This window comes from Fundulus heteroclitus, chromosome 18 (genome assembly GCF_011125445.2).
Source record: "Fundulus heteroclitus isolate FHET01 chromosome 18, MU-UCD_Fhet_4.1, whole genome shotgun sequence".
NCBI lineage: Eukaryota > Metazoa > Chordata > Actinopteri > Cyprinodontiformes > Fundulidae > Fundulus > Fundulus heteroclitus.
In genome coordinates this window covers 3,222,188-3,247,414 of record NC_046378.1, presented here as the reverse complement: position 1 = coordinate 3,247,414, position 25,227 = coordinate 3,222,188, and the positions used below count along the sequence as shown (strand labels likewise).

General features: G+C 41.3%; 1 protein-coding gene across 1 annotated transcript in view; it reads left to right on the top strand.

Annotated features, from left to right (window-relative positions):
- Positions 1 to 25,227, top strand: part of zgc:153039 (uncharacterized protein LOC767698 homolog) — an 80,735-nt gene that overhangs the window by 18,334 nt on the left and 37,174 nt on the right. Inside the window, exons 7-8 of the mRNA XM_036149938.1 lie at positions 13,339 to 13,496; positions 15,858 to 15,940. Coding sequence (XP_036005831.1) covers positions 13,339 to 13,496; positions 15,858 to 15,940 — 241 coding nt within the window. The remainder of the gene's footprint in view (positions 1 to 13,338; positions 13,497 to 15,857; positions 15,941 to 25,227) is intronic.

Sequence of the window (25,227 nt, the reverse complement as noted above, 5' to 3'; positions counted from 1 at the left end):
CCGGCGGTCTCACAGCCTCTCCCTTCACCCAGGTGTGAGCAGCTGACAGCGGGCGCTCATTATAACAGGGAATGAGGCCCGGAGACTCCAAGTTTACACCTTCTGAAACTGATTAGCCTATGACATGCCTCAACAGTCAGGATTTTTTTTATCTTTAAAATGTGCAGATGCCTGATTAGTGGATTTTTTAGAACGTCGTGGTGGATTTCAGACAGACCAGTCATTGTTGCAGTAATGGATTACCACACAGGAACATGAAGGAGTCTGGATAAAAACATATTTTTCTACAAAGTCTTTATGTTCTGGATTCAACCACTTCAATCAATCATTTTAAATAAATGAAATGCTTTCTAAGCTTATTGTGACCTGGGAACCACACAGCTGAGAGATTCCCCTCTGTTATTTTCTTTTCTATTCATTGCCATCAGCTTTTTCAGCTCTGTGACGATTAACACAGCTAAGAAAAGGAAGCTTTAGGTATCTGCACATCTTCTTTATAGGTTAATGTTTATCAAGTGGACACAAATGTGGTCTGCCAGAGTAGTAAAAGGGCCGGGGATGAAAGTAGGAGAGGCCGGGGAGGGAGGTAAGGGGGAATCTATTAACCTCCAGTGACCGGCCAACCAGCCATGACTGATTGCTCTGTTGCTACTTTATCAGCCTCTTTGGATAGTGTGTATAGGTGATGTTTGTGTGTGTGTGGATATCTACAATCTAATTTAGTTTAACTGTAATGTAGGTTAGGCATAGGCAGGTGTAAGATCCTCATGGTTTTATAACTTTGGCTGATTATATAGTTTCACATTTTTATATATATATATATATATATATATATATATATATATATGTATATATATATATATATATATATATATGTATATATAATACTGAACCCGGGTCAGCCGTGTCAAGGGCTAAGGCTTCTATATATGGTCGTGCTCACTACTACTGCATTCTCAGAACACGCCCATTATTCTTATTATGTTAGTTGTTTTTATTCATTAATAGCAGGACAGGAACCAGAGTCGAGACAGAAGGGGAGGACTAGTCGTAAATGGCCTGTAGGTAGGAATCGAACCCAGGACGGCTGCATCGAGGACTTTGGCCTCAGCAGACGCCTGCTCTACCACTGAGCCGCATGAAGCCCCGCAACTTATTATCTGCTCTTAAGATAAAGCCCCGCTTAATTAGTTTCCACACTGTCACTGTCAAGCTAGAGTTATAAAACAGAGTTGACCATCAGAGCACAGCAACAAATGAGGGAAGGGCAACGCTGTGGTAATCTGTGCTTTACTGAGCAGTTTGAAAATCCCAGCTGCTCCAATGCTATCTCTGACATTTCTTTAAAACTGTATGAAGAGAATGACGGGAAATGGTAGAAGTTTTTAAACTAGAAATCGTTTCAGCTGTTGCACACTTTGATACAGTAACCAATTCTTCATTGATCTTACAAAGAATTATTCCAAAGAGAAAGCAGATTTGTGTTTATTTGTAACGCTGCTTCGCTAATTCCTAGCTACTGTTGAATAGATGATTTATTTCTCTTTAACTGAAGCTACACATGTCAGAAAAAATACATTTGTGGACTGAGCAGCTGAGGAAGTTAACAGGTTTCCCAACAGCAAACAATGTTCTATTATTAGTTGTTGCAACTAAGAATTTATCAACCAAAACAAATGTCTTCATTTTTTCAGTGCAGTATGTAGGTCTTGAGGTTGAGAACTACCTTCCTGGCTAAAAATGTTCACCGCCTCATTGAATCCTCTTCCTTTTGGCTTTACTGAATCTGTGTGTGTGTGTGGATGGGGGGGGGCATGTATAGCTATCGTTGTGAGGTCCAACTTCACAGTAGACCGACATTGTGTGGACAATTTGCATTGTGAAGCCATTTTGCAAGGTTCTCACAATGTACATTGGGCTAATGCTTAAGTTTAGGGCTAAGGTGTGTGTGTGTGTGTCCGTGACCTGTGGGTTTATCCCATCTCGCGCTATAGACGCCTTTGTATTAATAACCTGACTTGATAATTATATTAATTTGTATCTGCCGGGCCTTCTTCTGTGCTGTTATCTCTGACATGCAGCTTTGTGAATCTGGGTGCAATCTGCCCCCCCTCCCTGAAGTGCTACTGTCTGTTATTTCTCCTCTGTATTCACCCACACCCCCACCGCACTGCAGACAGTCTGAATCCTCTGTTTTCAAGAAGCTCTGTTTGCTTTAAAGCCTTTTCTTCTTACATTCTCTAGACATTTCTCTTGTGTTTTCATGGTAACTTTGTTATTTCAATTTCTGTCTTTCTCTCAATTTTGTTCCTTTTTTCCCTAAAACTTTTGGTATTACGCAGTTCCATACTTTTACATTCCTTCCTTATTTTACACTATGCACTTACACTTCAGCTCCTTCCTCTTCACCGTTCGCTTTTCTACAGTTTAGAAAGTTTTCCGGACTTTTCAGAAAGTCTTATTTACTTTCTTCTGGCCCTTTTCTGATTGTGGTCTGATTAACCTAAAGATGTAACACATTTCTGGTGCTTATATTTCTCAGGCCCCGTCCATCCTAACACAAATATTCAGCATAACAGAGATATTCTGCTACATTTGGAACTCCCATCAACAAGCAATCCCATTTTTAAGCAAGAGGAGCAACAGCTGTTTTGAATCTTGTAAATCTTAAAGGAACAATAAGTAAGTAATAATGACACCTAGTGGTTAAAATCAGAACAACACATAAGGCTTTCCCGGCGACCCCCCCCCAAAAAAAAAAAACAAACAAACCCAGTTTCTCATTTCCCTTCTCACGTGTCACCTTCTATGTGCATATTTATAAAGAATTAAAAGACAGCAAAACAGCATCACCTTTCGGAAGAACATTTTAAGTGAATAAATAAGTAATTCATAAGTTGATAATGCTGTTCGCAAGAGAACTTTTTGATCTGCTGGGGTGCTCTCCATCATGTTGATCAGATGCTGCGCTGCTCTGACGGGGGTATTTTAGGGCAGGGAGGGGCTGAGCCCTCAGTGGCAGCTGTTCACATGCACGTGCGCACTTGTACACTTATGGTCTGGCCCTCCATGTAAAAAAGAGACTGGAGAACAACGCAGAGAGCTGCGGTGTGACGTCATGCCATAGTCCATTTGAAACATTACCTGCAGTTCTTCACATCACTATTTTTTAGTTCTTTCTATTGAAAATATTGAAATTTTCAATACTGGAGGCGCTGCAACCATAGCTGCAACATATTCAATATGAGCCCGGTGCTACGTTGATTTTTACAGTAAATATCTTAACTTATTGCTCCTTTGGATCAGTGAGTTCCTTACCAACAGGCCCCAATTCCTGGGCATCCACATCTCTGACCTCTCCTGGTCCGTAAACACCTCCCACCTGGTGAAGAGGGCCCAACAACTGCTCTTCTTCCTCCGGAAACAGAAACAGTCTAGACATTCCACTAAGCTGCTAAAAAAACTTCTACATTGCCACAATAGAAATGGTCTTATGTCTTAGCATAACTGTGTGATATGTGAGCTGTGAGGAGAAGAAGGACTTAGCACAGGTAGTGAGGACAGCACAGGGAATTGTGGGATGCCGTCTGCAAGAACTGGACGCGGTTTATGCAGCACGAGTCCAGAGAAGTGCCAGACGCATGGAGAAGACTGAGTCAGTTACACGTCCCAATAACTCTACTGTGAACGCATATTTTTTTCACAGTCTTAACTTATAATGAATGTTTCATTCCACAAACCTGTATATGAAGGTTGAAGACTATTGCACAGAATTTACTGCTGGCATGAATGCATCATCAAAGAAGCTTTTAGTGATTAATTTATTCAACACAGTGAGTCATATTTAAATAAACGACTGACTTTTGGAACTCGGTACGAGTCCTAGCAGACCCTAAAGACTGTTTTGCACGCTTGGGCTTCGTAGTAAATGTGGATGACCAGTCGAGCCAACTGGCTGATTTTCGGTAATATAGAAAAAACAACGTCTGTGTTTTGTCCACCTGTACATATTGTTTATGTGAATACTAAACCAGTGTCTGTCTAAAAAAAAAAAAAAATCCACCACGGTAACACGTGGCGACGATAAAAGATTCTTGATTCTTTAAGCCCATCACTGCATGCTTCAGCTCTTCTTTTAAATTTTGATGCTACTGCCACCTACTGATCTAAAATAGTTATTGAACTTTTATTGAAATCTGGGAGATTGTGTGGTGTGGAGTTTTTTTCCTTTTTAAAAACAGGAGAAAAGAAATGTACAGGAAAAAAGCAAACAAACAGAAACAACAAACATTCAGATTAATCAGACCAGGGCCTATTCTGGCTCCACTCCATCCCCCCCTCATTCCTAGGGCTGTCTTTCTCCTTGTCAGACTGGAGTTCCTGGAAGGTAACAAGTCCAGCATCCTGGCTCTGCTTTTCTCCGCCCCCTCTGTCAGATTCTCAGGCGCTATCAACCCACAGCAATGTTTTTGGCTTCCACTGCTCCTACCTCCGTCCTCTCCTTGTCCATCATCCATCATCCATCCATCCACCAATCACACTCCCTCCTTTGGTTATCTCTTCACTGCAGTGATTATGTTCACTTTTGAAGAAGGGGGTTCAACAATGGCAGCATCTCAGGCCAGGTCTTCCACAGCTGTGTTCTTTCTGAATAAAAAGCTGGAGCTGTCAGAAAAGGACTTTACAATGGTACGGGACTTGGAAAGAAATAAGGGTTGGACTGAATCTTGGTGCAGGGGGGAAAATAGGCTGGTCTTCTTTGTCTAACCCCAACAATCATTGCTTTGGTGGGAAATATTGATATTTTAGCCAAGAAAATTATTTTAAACAATCCCTGCTTCTAATGCTCTTCTAAATCTACTTTGTGGCTTCTTGCAGCAATAGTGAACATAATTATGATGAAAAAAATTACTGGATTGTTGTGGAACAAAATAAATCAGAAAGCGGCGTTATGGTAAGAAATCAATCAGGGAGTTTAATACTTCATCTACACGATAGAACAAAGCTTCCCAGAGTATTGTAATGTTTTGCTCCTTCAAAGAATTTGCTCTGGCTTCAGCAGTCAGTAAAAATCTTTTATACCAGGGAAGGGAGAAAACCACAATATTCACAAAACCCTCTGAGAACTAGCTACTGGGAAAGTTATTATGATAGCTGACTCTTTGATGAGCTGTTCTGTTACGGGGGCAGTCAGGAAAATAACCTTCACAGTGGGAGTAAAGTTCTATTCTACTCGTAGTTGATATGCATAATAAAGACATAACATAACCCATGACTTCAAGACAGTCATACGACTTGGCAAGAAACACGTCTTTCCATCACAAGACACTGACCATGTAGAGAAGAGATGTGGCCTGTAACAGTTAGTCCTGGTAGAAAGAAACTGCTCTTTTTCAAATCCAAGGTTTTATGTATCAGAACATCTAAAAGGGTTCTATCTGGATTAGGTATTTGCTGATCCAGTCTCTATTGGCTCAAAGACCCGATCCAGCCCTTTTTCTAACGATTGATAGCTGGCTGGCCTTAACTTCAGATTTCTGTTGTCACGTTTCTGCACGTTGTTTTATCTCCAATGCGCCACATAACGCTGCTGTAAGACAGAACGAGCTTGACCAATGCTGCTAAGCGTGTCTGCAATTCAAAGTCATCTTAAAATAAAAAAAAAATCCAACCGATCACAAAAAATCACAACTTGAAAACTTCGTAGCTTGTTTCTGGTGGTGGTAGAGAAAGAGCTACGAGTTCATCAAGCTAACTCTGAAAACCATTAGGCATTAGGAAGCATCTCACTTTAGAACTAAATGCAGGAGATATGTTTGCTAGGGACATCAATGAGGCCAAAAATCTATAGAAAGAGTGAAAGACTTTGCTGCTGTGGATGACCCATTCCTGTGGAGGATGATGGAGGGTTTGATCACTTGTTGGAGCTTCTGGTGCCATAGTACATCTTCCCTCACCAGAGCTACTCAAGCTGGATACAGTTCATCATCAACCATGGAGGATGTTAGCTGACATGAATGCTATTTGCTTTACTAAACACATTGCCAGTTTGGAGGTTTGCCCAATGTCACTCTGCTTAACCTCACGTCACATTGGCCAGAGTTGTCATTGATCAAAAACGGGCTGCGCAGCATGACCAGCACCTTCTTTGATCTCTTACTACAGAGCAAACTATTGTAGTGATGCTGAGCAAATTGAAAACCGACAAAGCGCTTCACCATCATTTTATGCGACAATGCATGAATAACAAAAAAGGATGCTTCACACACCTGCTTCAGTTTGTTATGCACGATGGACACAGAAACAGTAGTGATTGAGAGGAAGGTAGTCGGTCATTTTAAGCACTTCAGTCTTCTATTGAGGTCCTGGGTATCAGTCATCTGATTTAAAGAAATATATATTTATTGCGCAAGTTTGCGCTGGTAAGAAATGTAGGGGTCAGATTGAAAAGAGAAAATTTTATCTAAAATGACTCTGACTGGTATCGGACATACCTTATTTGTTGAAATCATCCTTAGCTGAGATTAGGGTTAAGATGGTTGATATTTTTATATAATTGATGCTAAAATATTATTATTAAAAAAAACCCTGTCAAAGTCAATACAAACATGCTCATGTACCTTTGCCCAAATTGTGGCTTTTCTTCTGCATGTGACCCTCATTAGGCAGCAAGGCAAACACTAAAATGTACACAAGGAACGACAAAGGGCTCACTTCTTATTCTTTTTTTCTAAACTGATCACTTCAAGGTTAAGGAATGAAAACGGCAAACCCGACTCAGTGCTAGCGTGATGGGGGAAAGAACCAATATATGCATTTAGCATGTCTTGCCAACAAGTTGTACAAGGAGCTTCAATAAAGGCTCTGGTTGAAGATCCTTGCATTGCCCGCTGGTGGTGGTTGTAAGACTTACGACAAAAAGAACCCCACAAAAAAGCCACAACTATAAAACAAAGCATATCTGATGTTGAATTTACTAAGCAACATTTTATTGTTAATCCAACATAACTTTAGCATGCATAATATTAATATTTTCATAAAGTACAAAACATACTCGCCGTACTTGGTCTTGTAGAAACATCCGCTAAATTTAGGGTCACCTAACCATTTTGGGTTAAGTCCGGTAGTTCGATGTTTACCATCGCTGCTTGCAGGAAGCTGGCTGCTAAGATCCATGCTAGTTGCCACTGGCTCTGTCTCATGTAGCTAGCTGCGGCTCGGCTAAGGCTAACAAAGGTGGCTCGGTGGTGGTGAGTCCTTTTCCCCTTGGTTGGCCGGTAAACGAGCACACTCGGCTCAAACCTTTTAAATCTTTATCCAGGTCGGATTTGTCGCCCTCTATCACCGATAATCCATAAAATGTGTTTTTTTTTATATTTTGAGTTCATTTTTTTCTTTACCAAGTTTTTGTTACTGATGGGTTTTATTGTCAAGGTATACAGAGTCAGGAACTAAAATGCAGTCATTTCCCCCCATTGAATGCCCTTGTCTTGCCTTATTTTCAAAGTTTCGATTAATACCAACATCACTTCAAAATGTGTGTCCAGAAATGATGAAAACGAGAGGCGGAAATGTGAAAAAGGCCAAATCGAAAGTCGTCATATAATGAGTTTAGTGTTGAACATTAAGGAAAGATGTTCTAAACATGTTTTAGGATAAAGAAGAAAGAGAAAGCAATAAAAATCTTAGACATACATCTGCAGTTTTATGAGGGAAGAGAAGGGTAGGGACTGAGGATATAATGTAGAGAAACAGAGGGGGAGCTTGTGTGTGTGTTTGTGCGCGCAGAGGCCTTGTTAGTTATTGATCCCATTTAATAATCCTTAACCACATTCTACTCTCCTGAGAGCACTTAACTCTGCCCGTCCTCTCCTGCCTCCCTCTCTGTCCCTTCCATCCCATCCCTCACTCTGTGTTTTTGCTTTCTGTTTTGCTCCTTTCCCTACTTGTTCTCTCTCTGTGCAATATCCTTGTCCCCAGCAAGCTGGGGCCAAATTCTGACGATACCTGCAAGGTCAAGGAGAATTTGGTCTAAAGACCAATGGTAAATCCCAGCAGTGAAGGGTCCTGTAATCTGCCGGTGCATTTGTTGCTATGGAGTCGATTCAGGTGTCTCTGAGAAGCTCATTCCAAGAAGATGGGTCCAACTGCAGGCGCTGTAAAGTAACATTGGCCTTCTGTGAATAAAGATCCGCTTGTTGAGGCCGTTTCTGCAGTTTTTTTATTTTCCAAGTGTGCTGGAAGGGATTTCATTCTGCCTTTGCTTGCAAAACGGGTTCCTTATTGTTCTACGCCACTGGCATAGTGTAAAATAGTCCCCTTTTCATGTCTTTCAGCCGAGGTGGAATGCTTTTATATCACACACTTGACATTCAACAATGGTTATGATTATGCTGCACTTGCACATGCCTGGTACTTTCATTCAGTCTGTTCTTTGTGGAAAAATTGGATTTAACATATTCACCCTGAAAAATTAACGGAGGTTATTTCACGCTGGTCTTTAGCCTTAAAGTTTGTAAAAGAGAACTTGAATTAGAAGGACGAGGACTGGGCTTTTTACGAGTGGGCTTTTAGGGAAAAGGAAGCATTAAATAAAATATGCAACATTTCATGCTTGTGGAGCTTGACCCACGCTAGAAACCAAAAAATCAACTTACCTTCATCCCCGCTAATAGTCTGTTGTTTGTTCCCTATTTTTGTGGAGTGCAGTAATTACTCTCACCCCTTCAGCTAGGATCAACATTTACTTTTTAATTGCTTCACAAAATAAATGCAGTGGTTGCTCTATATAATTTTCTTACTCTGTACAGGATCTATTGTGAAGGTTGTTGCGCAATAAAACATTTTACACCAAAGGACAAGCTGAGATATGGCCAAGATTGAACTTTTCTTTTTCCGTGTGGTGCTTTGCTTACTAGAGGAACAGAATAAGCTCTTAACAATTCTTCATAACCTAATGTAATGAAGCAATCCATTGAAATGAACGAACTTTTTAATTACACTAAGTTATTAGCAAAGTTATCTTGCAGTGGAAATAATAAAGAAAACCTGGAGTGGAAATTAGACTTCTTACGTTGCTCTACTTCTTATTTGTAAAGGACTGTAGATTAAGTTGCAAAGCGCTTCATAGTCACTTACTTTTTTTTTTTAAACAGATTACCTTGGCCTGTTAATTTTTTTTCCTTGGGTCCACCTTTGCACCAATTCTTCTGCAACGTATGCACCTAGCATCATTTTAATTTCATGTCACTTATATTAGTGCCTATATTAGTTATTAGTATAAGTAAGTAAACCTTCATTTCCACCTTTACTCCTGGCAGAGTCTAATGGACCGATCATCATTAACCTGATCATCAGGCAGTGTGAAAACAGACATTGTGGTGTGTTTACACGATGCCTAGGATGAAAGTCATCAGCAGGGACATAAGAGAAGCAGCTATGACGGGTGGTATGCACTTTTTAAACTGTTAAGCTTTCCTAAAAGTGCTCTGAGGTAAATTATATTAAAATCTAATTCCGTTGTTTAATTATTGCAAAATGCACGTGTTTCAGGTAGAGATTCTCCCCTTTCTACTCAACAGCAAAATGTTCTAGCTTACCCCACTGAAGTTAGCGCCCTGTTTGAAGTTCCTCCTGTGCAGGTAGGGAATCCTGAACCAAGAGTTTAAAGACTGATTAGACTGATTCCACAGGCCCTGAAGTTTGGCCTGTGATTCAGCCTAAAGGCCTGCTGAACTGTTTTTTTGTTTATTTTTCTTACGGAGTAAGGACTGCATTTATTTGAAAAGCCACTGAGGTCAGGATATTTTCCATTATCTTATTTTAAACTGAGGGATAATGTATTTCCTCTAAAAAGCTCACTATACATCCTAATATGAGGAGCTCCTGCCATAACCAAGAAGGAAATGAAAGAAACCTCCAGTGAAATGGCTATTGTAATGGATATTGACTTTGTGGCGTATTGTTCATGTATTCCTCGGACACAAATGAGAACTTGATGGTGCAGTGAGTACGACTGCGATGTTAGCTATCAGCCAAGCCCGTCTCTGTAATTAGCTCTGATCACATTTGGCTCTTTATTGGACATTCTGTAGGGTTGTTAGGCTGGATGGTCTTGAATTGTTCTTCCTCCAAGAGCTGCACAAGAAGTTTTTGGGTCTTCAACTTGTTTTATGTAATTTGTTTACACCTAAACACTTATGTATGCAGCCCGCCCTTGGTGTCAGTGCTTAATTTTTCCTCCCATTTGAGAAATCACGCATAATTAATCCATAATGTTCGACAAAAGCGCAGGTGAATTATCAGACGCACAAGCACACAGGATGATGGATTAAAATCTGAATACGCATGAATACACAATTGATGGCATGAATAAAAATGGTAAACAAATGAGCTGAAGGATGGAGCTGGATGGGAGGAGAGAGAACAATCGACCAAACAATCTCTGTGGGCTCCTTTTAGTCACTGAGCTGTGTTTCCTTCTCTTTTCTAAACAAGCTCCTTTAATCTGTCACTTGCTCGCTCTCTCTTTTGTTCTGCTCTTTATTTCCACAGCCGAGCTCATTTGAGCTGGATGATCTGATCAATAATTACGATCTCTAGCACAACTTCACAGCCACCCACACACACACACACACTATATATATATATATATATATATATATATATATATATAAAATATGTACAATACTCCCTTGGTGATGTATGCACAGCTTGTAAAGGGAAGAACCTCCTCATAAAAACATGGAATTCTGCTTTAACCCAATGTCTTGACATCCCTCTACCTCCTCTCTCATACAAACTCGTGCCATTTGTCATCACTGTCACTCAGTTTGTTATGGTGAGCCATTTTGGAAATGTCAAGCTTTCTAGATTAATTTAGCTGTGGTTTCACATCAAAGAAATGAATATTCAACCTATAAGGTTTTTACCCTTTTCTCCGTTAAACACACACGCCCTGTTAAAAATAATGCTGAGTTTTACAAACACACTGAGGGACTAACAGGCACTTGTTGGGTGAACGTCACATTAATGTCTAGGTCGGTTCCCTTACTTTGAACTGATGTCGTCGATGTATGATGTTTAGTTGGTTCAGGCTCCATTCACCTGGAAGTCCAAATGGTTCTAAACCGGTACGTCTTTTCAGTATTTCAAATAAAAATGCAGTTTGTTCCTTACCAACCTAGTAGAGATGCCAGTCATGTCAACGATGCAGTGCGAGCAGCTGTCCACCGCGGCTCCATGAGGAGTGAATGCTGCAAGGCAATGACTCAATACGATCTGCTGGGTTTCCTTAGATAGAAAACTTATCTGGATGATTAGATTAAATTGACTTTTTAATGTGCCTTGAGAAATGACATGAATTGGTGCTTTATAAATAAACCGAACTGAACTGCGTTCATGTTATCATAACATGAGATTTTCATACCGGACCATGCATGGCGGGTTAACATCAGTTCTCCACGCCACCGCCGTGCTCCAAAGTGGAAAGAAAGCATCTAAGGCCTGACTCCAAAGCATGAAAATGACCAAGATGACCAAAAATGTGTTGCTTCAAGAGAATAAAATCCATTCATTCATTTGCTATAGGCCCTTATTCTTGTAGGGTCATCCATTTGAATGGATATGCAGCAGCCTATAAAAACCCATCCTTCTATGCTGCATTTTTAGGCAAAGCTGTAGACTCACCCTACTGCAAAAAGCTTGGATGTTCCCGTTTCACTTCCAATTCCCAAATTCTAATAACTGGTTAAAGTTGATCTTGAGATCTGAAATCCTGTGTGTTTGTATCCGCGCGTGCGTGCGTGCGTGTGAGTGCGTGCACCTACTGCCTTTTGGACTCCATATGAAATAATAATGTTCTCAAACGCGTGGATGGAGTGAACAATACCTAATAGGGCCATAATAATAAGTATTAAAATCAGTGGACCTGAAAGAAAACGTGACGAGGGTATTAATTCGGAGGGGAAGGGGAGGAGGGTCAAAGAGAAAGAGAAAATGAGAGCGGCCACGGGTCCCAGTTGAAATAAAATGAGGAGGACTGAGACAGAAAAGCTAGAAAGACCTCTCGAACATCAGAATCAGGGAGACGGAGGTGATGCACGGGGGGAATAGATGGATTGGATTTGTGTGTGTGTGTGTATCTGTGTGTGTGTGTGTGTGACAGAATTGAGCCAGAAAGAAAGATTGAGATAGATCAGGGGAGGGAGAAAGACTTTGAGCTTTAATTCTCATCTCCCTAGCTGTGTTGTATTGAAGGAAGGTGGGAGGCAGACCATAATCACACACCCTGCTGTGTTTTTTGTACTCTCTGATCTCTCTTTCTCCATCTATAGAGCCCAATCTTCTGCACACGCACATATTCACTGTGGTGCTCCCTGTATTTCTGGACCTCCTCATTAGAGTAATCATCGCCTCAATCTTGTCCCTTTTCAGTGGACACGAGCGCATTTTTGCCCCCTTGAACAAAGTAAATTAATTGTATGTAGAGCAGCAAAACCTACATGACCCCTGGGAAAAAAATCGCTTTTCAAGTTTTATGAACAGCCATTGTTAAAAAGTTTGTTTGTTTAGTGGTAAAATCTAAGAGCAATGATTTTCTTTTATTGTGGGGGTCTTAAAACAGAAAAAAACATCAATTGTTTCCCATAAATATGAAAGGTTGTGGAATATTTCACTGAAGCCTTTCTTTTTTTTTTATCAGACATTTTGATTATTTATACAGAACAAAAATGAAACTGAACCAATACAGCACAACTACAGATAATAATAACAAATCAGTAGGCAGGTACGTGCTTTACAGCAAATATTTTTTGATGTAAACGTTGACCCTTTAATTTTAAGATGGTCTAAAACTTTCCCATTTTTCAAAAGCGTGTGATTTTTCATTAAGGCGATGTCTTAATCTTTCTAGAAATATGACCCAAGAAATTACATTTTCCCATAGCTGAACAGAAGGGCCGTTCCAACCAACCCACTTAAGCATTATGGACTTTCTAGCCAGCATTAATGGAGATTGTGTTATTTCTTTGTGAATATCAGAAGACACTGAAGCCTTTCTTAATCTGGTTATACATTTGTGTTTATTGAGGTCTAATTAGCCTAAATTATTCTCTGTAATGTTTAGAAATAAACACGCTTTTACAGTTCAGAGGGTTCAGAAAACAGCAACAGTTTTTTTGGCTGGTAAAACATGATTCCTTGCTGCCTAATGAAGGTTCTGCTCACTGTGCCTGAAAGCATGTCCCCTCTGCTGTGTCATATAGGAACATTGATTACTCAGTGATGACCTGGCCACGTGGGATTAAGCTCTTCAATCTATTCTGTATACCTTTGCAGTGTTCTTCTTCAGAGGGATTACAGTTTCCTGAGGGCCATCAACATCTGGGATCCCTTCGTCATCATCGGGGTTTATTCCTCTACGCTCTCTGCCGCAATGAGCAATCTCATCGGGGCCTCTCGCATCCTGTACGCCCTGGCGAGGGATGACTTATTCGGTGGGTATAACGCCGTCGCTCTGCAGCGGAGCAGCTGCTTCGGAAAGCGCGGTTTTCATTTTGATGCATCAGACATGTGAAAGTGCAAATGGGGGAGCTGCTTAAAGCGACAGCTCCAGTCCACAGAGTGATTCGGGTGTCTCAGGGCAGCGAGGAGAACTGGGTGGTATTTCTGATGGAAGTGTAATTTACCGCTATTTAAAAGTTTAAGCACAAGCTCTGTCTGAGTGAAAGTCGTCGGCATATCAAGCTAATGCGGCACTTGTGTGATTTCCATTACTTCTCTGTGTGAGTCCATCCTGCCTGCTGTTTTGTCATTATTAATGACTGTGAGCACCGTGCTCCTCCGGTCTTTTCTCCTTTTTTAAGTATATTTGATTAGTCCCGTTTCCGTCCGCATGTAGTCAAGCTCGCGCGTGTGTGTGTGTGTGTTTTAGGGGCGATAAACGAGTGTATAAGGAGAAGCTTGTCTGCAGAGCGATCAGAAGGAGCAGCGGCAGATGACTGGGGCCAGTCTATGCCCCAACAGCCAAGGGTTCGGCATAAATCAGATTAATTAGTTTAATTAGAAGTTGGTGGCTGTGGAACCATAAAAGCGGAGGAGGAGCGGCGGATATTTGTGAAGTGCTTACTGTGACCACACGGGTTGTGCGTTCGTGTGCGTCCCTGTTGTCATTCATACATGCAGCTCAGCGCTTAACCTTGCCGCTGTCCTACACGGACTGACTGATGGATGTGTCCGTCACACACTCTGGAGTTTTATTCCCACACATCTCCACCTCTTTCTTCTCCGTAACTACTTGCTAATCTCCAACTCCTTCAGCCACCGACCCCCCCCCCCCACCCCACCCAGCTGAATTGATTTGACTTAAAAGTCTGACTGATTGAATTCAGCTTCTTTACCAAGTGTGTAATTCACTCTGAAACACAGATTTCTCTCCATCTCTTGCCTCTTCACTCTCCCTGCCTTTTTTTTTTTTTTTTTACCTCAATATAGGGTTGTGTATCTCATTCCATCAGTCAGGTGTTCCCAGTCAGGTCTGCCACCCTTTAGGTCAAAAATGTGACGGCCATAAGAAAAAGTTGTCTGAGTTATGAGAAGTATGTGGGAGCACTGTCTTCCAGCAAACCAAGTGGCTCGGTGAGTTATTAAATAAAGTGACTCATCCGCTCAGTTTATCTCCCTCACCGTCTCCGCCGCCTACCCCAGCTCTCTGGTTTTAGACCAGACGTGGAGTTAATTACAGGAATCTGTTTAAATGCCACGGTTGTAAAAGCTTGACATTCCTAATCTAAATATGAAACGGTATATAGCTGTGTGTGTATATATATTTATCTATATATAGATATGCACGCAATCGTGAGCCGCTTTATTAGGTACCTTGCTTAGTACAGGGGTACAACATTGTTTTGCCTTCAGGACTACCTTGATGCTTTTGGTTATCGATTCAATGAGGTGATCCAGAGATCTTGGTCCATACGGACACTATAACACCACCCAGTTGCTGGGCGTTTGTTGGCTGCAACCATCCTGTTTGTCCACATCCCAGGGGTGTTCTGTCGGGTTGGGATGCGGTCAAGATTCCAATACAACAAACACGTTGTCACGTTCAACAAGAACCAGTGGGAGATGGTTTGACCTTCCCGCACCATTACGCCATCATCAGCGGACCAGTGTGGGCGGCTGATTCAAGCCGCGGGTTCTGTGATACACGCTGTTTACGATGAACTGTCCGAATGTCGAATGACCAGGCGGTGTTTTTCTGATCTGTTGTTCAACTTTAGTGAGACGGTGTAAACTGCAGCAGCTGCTTCCTGTTTTTAGCTGACAGGTAAATGTCACGCGCTACTTTTGTGCGACAGGACTTCGTTTCTTCATGTGTGGACCTGGATGGAAAAAGGCTAGATCATGGATGTTTCCTGGACCTTTAGGAATAACCTGACTCCCGTTTGGGTACAACTAACTTTAGATAGATACATTTGGAAATTATGAGTTGATTTTTTCTGGCGTTAGATGTTTGATCTTTTGCCTTCCTTAACTATTTAAATTAAAATAACCCCCCCTTCAAATTCTAGGGAATTTTTAAGTTTTAAAAACATATACAGTTGTTGGGGTGAGTTTATACCTATTTGGCTTCATCTTTGTTGAATAAATAAATAATGACATGGGAAAACGTTCCTCTCTATCAAAGTTAATATATTTAAAATGCTTCTTGCAACTTTTTGTCATTATCTTACAACCGTGACAGCAGGTTTACCAATATTTCATTAATGTGGCTTCTTATGACCAATTAATCTGTCTATGAATGTTTTTCCCCTGAGAACTTTCTTCTAACCTAAATCTGTCATTTATCCCTGCAGGTAAGGTGCTGTCTCTAGCTAAGAGGACTTCCCGCAGCGGCAACCCCTGGGTCTCTGTGCTCATGTCCTGGTTCTTGGTGCAGGTTAGTAGAGATAGACTAGTGCAGATTGCAACATTTAAGACATTTAAATCCAAATAAACTTTCCCTCATGAGGATGTTGCAGGGATGCGGTATGTAGTATGTAGTAGGGTATGTTGCGCAAAGGAGATTATTTAAGACTTCTCCATTAAACAATTTCCAATCTACGTCTCTGTAATACTTAAATTGTTAGTGCTTTTCTTCTTATTTAAGATTTAAGAGTTTTGTGCTTTTACTGTCTGATCTGTAAAATTCTTAAGAGAAGCTTAAAATTCAGAATATTACAGCGGTATAAGAACTCACTATATGAAAAAAACCCTGAATATGTGCATGCAGGGCCGGATTAACACTTTCTGAGGCCCGGGGCTAATTACCTGGATGAGGCCCCTCATATCATGTTCTGACGCATGATGTCACCCTAACCCACAGACACATCAGCGTACACAGTAGGCCTACCAATCTATGACACACTACCGTTAACTGGTGATATTATTTCAATTCAATTAAATTCATTTCAATTCAATGGTAGCTTTATTATAATTGCAGTGTTGACAAAGCTGACAAAATGAGGATGGGAAAACAAAATGTATCTGAATTGACCTATTTGAAAATCTTGGAAAAAAGAAAGTATGAAATTGGTGATTTGGTGACTTTGGCAAATCATTACAGAAAATGTAATACACTGCATTTGCTATCAAGTACAGAAAGTTAGGCCCAAACAACATTAAATGAACTGTTTTTTTGAAAGTTACTTGATTTATAGAAATGCATCCTGTTTTGTGAACTCATCAAAAACTATAAAACAAAGTAGGGCTCACTCAAAGCTTAGTGAAGGCCCCGGTTTGGGCATTGCATGGTTAATTTACTCAAGGAGTAAGGCCCTGGTACATCTCTGGTTACGCACAACAAACCCCAAGCAAGAAGACAGGCAGGAATGTAAATGCAACATATGTGGGGTGAACTGTTTAAAATGTGCACACAAACACAAACACAGCAGCGGCCTGTCAGAGAAAAAACTGAACTCACCACGTGACTTCAAAAGGCCCGTCTTCTGCTCTTCTTCCGTGCGAAATCATTAATGAGCTCCTCAAAGTCCATTTGGGCCAGCATGTCGTGCTCAATTGACATTAAAGTCAGACTGTTAAGTCTCTCCTCCAGCATTGTCGTTCTCAGCTTGTGTTTGATAATTCCAAGTTTGGAAAATGACCTCTCCCCGCTGGCATTGCTGACTGGCAATGTAAGGTAAATCCGCAGTGCTACGTCCACATTTGGAAAAACATGTTGTAGATTCCTTTCTCGAATGAATGCCAGTAAGTTAATCGGCTGCCTGTTAACAGTGGAAACTCTTGCAAAATGCACAAACTGCCCTAGTTCATCAGGGAAATCATCAGCTAGGTCTTCGTGGTACTTTGCCTGGAGGAGGATGCTTTTCTCGCGTATTTCACTGAGAGACAAATTGTCCAGTTGCGTTAGAAATCCGAAGTATGTGGACGTTTCTTTGTACACTGCGTGTCTCTGCTGTAATGCACTGATCAGTTTGTCTATTATGACGAAGAAAGTCTCACGAAAGCGATCTTCTCCAGCATTGGACACAAGGGTGGGTTCGTCGGTGTCATCTGCCGGGGACGGGGTGGTGCGCTTCACCTGTCGAGTCACAGTGTACTGCTGTGTCAGTGATAGCGATTTGGCCTGAGATTCCAAATGTTTAAACTGGGAGCGTAAATGGGACACAAAGTCTATGAGGGACTGGAGCGATTCCACAGCAGAAACTAGGTCCAATTCCACCGTCTGCAGGGCCCTGCTTGTGATTTCACATCTTTGCAGCACGGTATCCCATATGATGGCGAGGAATGCTGTCTCGAATCTATTAATTTTTTTTGCCAGAGACTTCGCCTCATCTCGTGCGGCTGATTTCTGATTCTCGTCTTCTGCTATTTTATTTAAAGTGTCGTGGATATTTTTGAAATTTAAACGGAGAGCTTTTGTAGCCCGTGCGTGTGCCGCCCATCGTGTCGATGAAAGTCCCTTCACCACCTCCATGCGCTTGTTCTCGTTAGACTCCAGTCCATCCATTAATATTTTCCAGCGGCTAGGCGAAGCTGAGAAAAAAGTGAAGATGGATTGCACTAGCCTAAAAAAAGAGCTGGCGTCACGGCAGCAATCCACACTACAGACCCCAACAAGATTCAGGGAGTGGGCCGCGCATGGAATCCATTCAGCAAGGGGGTTTATTTCCTGAATTCGGGCACGCAATCCCTTGTACGAACCTGCCATGTTAGACGCATTGTCAAAGCACTGTCCCCTGCAATTTTTAATGTCTATGTGCATGTCCTGCAGCACACCTCGGACTGAGTCAAAAAGTGACTCGCCTGTGTGGCTAAAAATGGGCAGAAATTTCAAAAATCTCTCAAAGATCTTGCCCTCCTGAGACACGTAACGCACCACAAATGTAAGTTGGTCAGTGTGACTCAAATCCGGTGTAGAATCAACAATAAGTGAAAAATACTTTGCGTGTTGGAGCTGCATTATTATCTCTGATTGTACTCGCTGGCCCATGAGTGCAATAAACTCCTCGCAAATATTCAATGACAAATAGGAGGGTGTCCCCCGCCCCTTGTTTCCAAAACGTTTTAAGTGTTCGTCCAAAAAAGGGTCAAACGTGGCCAGCAACTCCAAGATGCCCAGATAATTCCCGTTGTGCACTGAGCCCAGGGTTTCATTTTCTCCCCTGAATGCGAGCCCACGTTCTGACAGAAATTTTATTACAGCCACAATTCTCCTCAATACTTCTTTCCAGTAATTCGCCTCATCTTTAAGTTGATCCTGCAGCCCTGCGTCGATCCCACGAACCTGGGTGCGTGCGAGCCAAGTAAGCACAGCCTGTCTGTGGGGCTGGCCCGCTTCGTGCATCTCCACTCGGTCAACTGAATGTTTCCAATCAGAAAATCCGTGCGTGAAAGCGGACGAATCATTACTGAATAGTTTGAAAAAAAAAAAAAACATTTCCAGTAGATGGGGAGTAAGACAGCCATTCTCTTGCCACCTTCTCTCCATTTCTGAGCGAGCGACGGAACAATGTTTTGCTCAGACATTGCTTTTGATTTTTATAGCTCCTTTCAGAAGCCGAAAAATCGGCATCTTTATGTTGACATTGTGTGGGGGCTTCAATTCCCCTTCCGACCCAATAGCTTCGCATCTCCTCATTAACTTCTCCCCAGCATGCAATATCTGTTGATATATCTATTTTCTCCACTGCCTCAGAATCAACAGGCTCATCTGCTACGTTACCCACTGGTTCTTCTCCATCCCTTGTTGTTTCCTCAGAGGTTGTAGCAGTAGCACTATTGCTAGCAGGGCTAGTTGGGCTGGTTAGTTGGCTAGAACTAGCGGTGGCTGGCTGCTGTCCATCAGTTGCATCTTGGCTGGAGGTAGCCGCTACAGCAGGCTGACTACTCCACAGGTTGGTTAATTTGGGTGTTTTCTGTAATAATTCTTTGGCTCTTTCCTTTTTTATTTCTACTAATTTTCGTTTTTTTGCTCCGCTGTCCTGTTTTCTATGGCTCGACATTTTCGCTCGTTTTCGTTTTCTTTTCTTATATTAATTTTTGTCATTTGACATTCCGCGACCGGAGGCCCCCCCTAGCGGCGATGCCCGGGGCTGCAGCCCGTTCAGCTCATTCTGTAGAGACGGCCCAGTGTGCATGTAGTCTACCCACTGGTCATTGATGTTAAATACTAGCTAACCATAAATACTGCACACTACTAAGGTTGCAGCATCCAACCCGTCATCAATCAAAAGTCATCTTTATACTATGGTAGTATAAATAAATAAAGCGGTACAATAACCTTGCTCCACAAATAGGCAATGTGTCTATCAGTTTGTCACATCTTAACTATTTTTATTTCAGCCCACTTTACCTTGGGAAAGTTCTCTAAATCTGTCAGATTATGAGGACATCTTTGACCAAAATGATTTTCAGCAGACTTTTCTTCAAGTTATTCCTGTGTTAATTTACATTTAGGCTTTAACTAACCACAATACTAAAAAAAAAAAAAAAATCTCATCTCACTTCAGCTTCCATTCGAATGCTTTAAGGTTTTGGGTCAAAATGTACCAGAATTTGTATCCTCCTTAACATAAACCTAGTTGTATGTAAAGAAAATCCCCAGATCACCACCATCATATTTCACTGGGGGTTATCATTCGGGGATGCACTGGGTAGTTTTAGTACCAAACAAGTATTTTGGTCAGCTAATACTGGGAGACGGTTCGTAGACGCTGCCGTCACCAATTATTGCCACAAAACAAACTAAGAGAGCGTAATCCAAACTCTGATCACAGTCGGCTAAAACTGGGAGACAGGCGGTAAAATGCTGCTGCCACCAATTGTAGCAAAAATAACAACAGCTAAGCTTCAATATTAATTGTAGTTTGCAGCACAAACACTGTAACCATAAGTCTTGAGTTGGGAGAGGAGGTGCAAATGCATCCAATAAACAGCAAATATACCTGCAAAAGTAGAGTCGCCCAATGAAGATCAACCCATCGCGATAGAGCGTCCAGAAACGGTCAAAGTGATCGAAGCTATAAAGGTCAATGCCATGCAAAACCAACCGCACGTGATAAGAAATTAGGAATATCCACTGATGATGTGAGGATATATAGGTTTTGAGTGGACATCCGATGAATCACAGCTGTGACCCAGGTATTATTACTCGAACGGTGCACAGTCGAAGGGAACTTTCAGTACTTTCTGCACCGTCCTCTGGCAGTCTGTAGGGATGAAATAGACCTGCTTGTGTTTTACTGCAAATACGCTGTATATATATATATATATATATATATATATATATATATATATATATATATATAAATAAAAAAATTATATATATATATATATATATATATATATATATATATATATATATATTTTATTTTTTTTTATTTATTTAGTTATTTTTTGCAATGCACTCACACTTTTTGCCAAAGGTCCTTCTTTGTCTTTTAAAAATGAAGCACATTGCACATAATTAAGTTCAAACATGTTGAACAACTCCAATAAGTTTCCCTTTAAAAACACATTCTCAACTTGGACAGATCCAAAGTGTGTAACTTATATATTGTATCAAATCAAAGAGTTTGCATCAAAGAACCTCTTTGGGATTAAATTGCTGGAATTAGTTGCCAGTTTTAAACAACTAAACTGCTCCTTTATAGACGGTGCTTAAAGTAATCAGCAAAATGAGCAGCAGAGAGACAAGGAAATCTCTATCGCAGATTTCAAAGCGTTTTTTTTTATTAACAAAGACTACATGTTACTTTTAAAAGTTTCAATTGCAATTCTTTATTGTGTGCAAGCAGAGTGTCTGTAAGAAAACCAAAGAAAATAAAAAAGAAGCAATTGCAGTCCTAGACTTTGTTTAAAATTGTTTGCTGAAGTCATTTAAACAAAGATAATTCCTGCTGAGCTCTGAAAGCAGCAGAGTTCAGAGAAAAATGAAGCTTCAAATAAGCGTCTATTATTTCTGGCTAATAAATGAAAGGTAGCCAAGATAGTGTGTGAAAATCAGTCCAATTTCCTGTTGTTTGTGGCGTGAAGTCTTGTTAAAAAGGTTTTCAGCGGAGGGATCAGAGGGACCCGCTCTTCTTTTACACCAAGCTTTTACTTTCAGATTAAGCACCAGTTCAACAATAGCAGTCAGATTTCTTTATTCACTCTTGTCATGTAGTCCCAGACATTTTGTAGCAAGGGCGAACCTCAGGCCTGTTCCACGACGTCCGTCATTTGGCTTTAATACCCACCAGAGAAGCATATTTAGCTGTAGATGGGTTGTTTCTTTGGACTCTTTAGCTTGGTTTAAAGTTTTGTTTAAATGTTTGCTAAAACTCAGAATGTGGACAAGTAATTTAGTTTATAATGAGTACAATGTTATTTTCAGAGATGGACAGGTTGCAAATAGTCAAACCTTATGAGAGAGTTAGCAGAGACGACGGCCCCAGTTTGAGATTACCACTCAAATCGCAAAAATAAAAGGATTCAGGCTCGACTTTGACTTGTGCCCTCAAAGACTGGACTTGGAAAAAATTACCTGTGAGCATCTCTGCCCCTATCACACATGGCCTTTGTGATCAGTAATTGTTGTTTTAGGCTGGGTGCATTGTTTTTAATGAGCCCATTGCATATTCTTTGCTGTCTACCATCTTATAAAAGTTCCCCGGCAGAAAAAAACAAAGTTGACAACCTAAACGTTGTTTTAGGAAATTCCTTTTCGTACGTTTTGCATAACTCAGAGTTACTCTGATGGAGAAATACCTCCCTACCGCTACTGTTTTCATTACAGTATTTGAAGACGAAGTCTGTGGTTTAAGCTTTGCTTTCTGCTCCTCTACAACGGTCCAAGGGAAAAGCTCAAAGTGAAAAAAATGTCTACCTTAACCTTTACTGCAGTGCCAACAGAACCTGGCATGCAGACACAACGATGCTTTATCTATACATGTTGATGATCAGGACCCTAGCATTCACTTTATGTAGTTCAGTTTAACTCCAAGAGGGAGGTATTATTATAATTACTAATGCAGAACAGTCTACAGCAGTGTTTCCCAACCCTGGTTCAAGTACCTCTGTCCTGCATGTTTTAGGTGTCTCCTCGGTACCAGACACCTGACTTAAATGAATGGATGAATAAGAGGCTACTGCAACACTTGATGGCATGCAGAGGAGGTCATGCAATCATTTGGATCAGGTGAAGTGCAACAGAGACAATCTAAAACATGCAGGATAGGGTTGGGATCAGCTGGTCTACAGCATGCTGACCCACAGCTGCCGCCATTGGCTAGAAATATTGGGGCCACTTTCATGCAGGAAGCAGCTCCAGGTTCTCCTGCACCTGTCTCAGTTTGCATCTGCCTTTCACCGCTGAATTGGACGGTGTCTAGCGCCGCCGTGATAAGTTGCACCCGGTTCAGGTCGGTGACATTTAAGACCACCTCAGTGAATTCAAGGCTCTCTGGAAACCTCCCACACCCATGAGGGCGCCCATTCCAATGCTTCATACACACAAGCGCTCACCAGGATACTACTAAGTGGAAGTGTATGGTAGGTGGAGATATAGTGTTTCTAGTCTGCAAAGCAGTTGATCATGTGGCCACACGTATCTATGACAACACAGAAGGCTTTCTAGGAAAATAGGTAAGCTTTTCAAGTACAAACGGCATCACAGAACTATATTTTTGTAAATTGTTTTTTGCTATTAAAAGAGGTGTAGACAGAAAACAGGGGATTATAAAAGCTGTCTAACCTGTTATGGAGCTTACCATAGGCTGTCAGAAAGATGCTGTAGTCAGTTAGCCTAGGAGTGAATAACCTCAAGGTAATTGGCCAGAGCTTTAGAAAACCTTACTGAAGTTGTTAAACGTTATATTTGACCCGCTTATGCTATAGATGTTATTTTCTTATTTATTGGGCAGGTCTTAAATTTTAATTAAAATGGCCTTAAAAGCCTCTAAGACGTCTTGCCTTACATCATGAAAGCTGCGGTAACCCTGCTTATAGGACAACACAATAAAACAATATCAAACGCTGAGCCTGACATGCTGTTCTATTGGTGACAAACTGTATCCAAAGTGAGTTGGATTGATTTTACGGAACAATCTGGCCAGGAGCTAGAAGCTCATAATGTTTGGGGAGAAATCATACACATAATATGACTAGACAAAATGAAACCTTGAAGGGGATATTGTGTTTCATGCACAGAAATCCAACTAATTGTAACTGGAGGGAAAGTTTCCAAGTGATCCTAACGTTAAAAAAAAGCCCAGGTATATTAAAGGAAGCATAGCTGAATGGAGCAGACCTTTTCTTTTCTCCTCTTTACAAAGAAAGCAGAAAATCGGGTGATGGTGTTGTTCTCTTATATTACTTGTTAATAGTTTGGGGGGGGGGGTGTCAATTCAAACTGAGGAGAAAAATATTGGCAGAGGATAGGAGGGTGAGGATAGAGAGCCGAAGAGGAGGCGAAGGATCATACGGGCAAATAGCCCTGACTAAACCATCATTATCAGAGGTGAGTGTTAGAGGCTGAATGGCCTGTCATTATTGGCACCCTCTCTTTTTCTCACCGCCTGTCGCCCTCTTATCCCCTTCCCTCGCCACTCTCTAGAAACCGAGGAGGAGCAATTAGATGGAAATCGTTAGCTCCGCCGTTGCCGCCATCAGAGATCATTTGCTCTTATCCTCTTTCTCGCAGCGTCTTCCTCCTCCATAAGGATGATTAACTGATGACAAAAGTCTGATTGTAATCTGGCATTGAACGCTCGGACAATGCAGAATTGAAAAAGAAGGAGGGCGGTCGCTTTCTGTTATTGAGTTCCCAGGAAAGAAAAATGGTGAAACAAAAGTGGGACAAAAGAAAAATGAGGCATACGAGAGGAGATTAAAGAGGATTAGGTTGTTTTTGTTTGGACCCTTCTTGGCTTCCCAATATTGGATTTGCAGTAGTTGCATTTAAAGAACTCTGTGCTTTTTTTTGTCATACCCCCAAAACAAACGGATACAGTGTCACAACAGAAAGCGCTCTGATAAATGATCCATCCAACAAAGCATGAGCTTTAGGGAAATGTGCCCCTCTTTATTTGCAGCTGGATGTAAATGACTTCCCTCCTCTAACTTCATGTAAATTTTAGTTGCCTTCACGGATCCGCTTCCTCCCCGCAGCTCATCGTGGGTCAGGGATGCAATAACGAGGAGCTAAGAAAAGCACTCCTTCTCGCTAACCTCGTCTCCACCTCAGCGTCGAGGACCCAGAATCGCACTCAGACTGTGTTTAAGTGTATTTAGAGTGTGATCTCCTCCCAGTTGGACATGTTGTTAACCGTCTCCCAGGGAGGAGTTCAGTAAGTGTCCTTATTACACGTCTGAAACATGTCGCCAGTGGCCGTGACTCACTCTCACCCTGACTCCATCCTTCCACCGTTGAGTTTTCAGATCAACGCAGACTGTAGTGTGGGGCTTTAACTCATGTCCCTACTTTATTTTTTATATATATATATTCCAACTATACGTGTTCCTAAGATACCGATGAAAGGTACAAAAGCATAGTGATGCCTCCCTGCCAAAATAAAAATGGAGCCGTAACACCTTATAATGTGAAAGCGTATTTTTACCATGATAGCTTTTTCACAACACAATTCTGATCAAAATCTGAAAAACCGGGTAAAAAAAATTTAGATACTTGAATTGTGTGAAGCTGGATTGTGAAGAAACTGGAAGCAACAGAAAGTAGAGCAGAGA